At 66.6% G+C, this 344-nt stretch overlaps 1 protein-coding gene across 1 annotated transcript in view; it reads right to left on the bottom strand.

Moving 5' to 3' along the window:
- HDAC5 (histone deacetylase 5) overlaps window positions 1-344 on the bottom strand; it is a 37,109-nt gene that overhangs the window by 3,394 nt on the left and 33,371 nt on the right. Inside the window, exons 18-19 of the mRNA XM_014958916.1 lie at window positions 226-344; window positions 15-112 (exon numbers count right to left, since the gene is read on the bottom strand). Of these exons, the coding sequence (XP_014814402.1) occupies window positions 15-112; window positions 226-344 (217 nt within the window). The remainder of the gene's footprint in view (window positions 1-14; window positions 113-225) is intronic.

The following is a 344-nucleotide window of genomic DNA, read 5'->3' as shown; positions in this document are numbered from 1 at the left end:
CCCAGGACCCCCACCTGAAGGCGGTGAGATATTCCACGTCCCCAATGGGGGGGTCGACACCCCCAGTCCAGGCGATGTTGATGTTGTAGCCCACTCCCATCCCGCTGCCAACCTGGGCAGAGCCACGGGGTGACCCCCAGCGCCACAGCTGGGGTCGGGGGGGAGATAGGGGACACAGGGTAACAAGGGGTGACACCTCCCCGTCCCGCAGCCCCCACCCCGTACCTCCTCGGGCGCCCCACTGCCCGGGAAGAAGTTGCCATCGTCGTAGCGGTGCAGGGAGATGTAGAGGACGTCGGGGTCGCTGTAGAAGGCTTGCTGGGTCCCGTTCCCGTGGTGGATGT

Source organism: Calidris pugnax, unplaced genomic scaffold (assembly GCF_001431845.1).
Source record: "Calidris pugnax isolate Ruff unplaced genomic scaffold, ASM143184v1 scaffold335, whole genome shotgun sequence".
NCBI classification, from domain to species: domain Eukaryota; kingdom Metazoa; phylum Chordata; class Aves; order Charadriiformes; family Scolopacidae; genus Calidris; species Calidris pugnax.
This window is presented reverse-complemented; position numbering and strand designations above follow the sequence as displayed.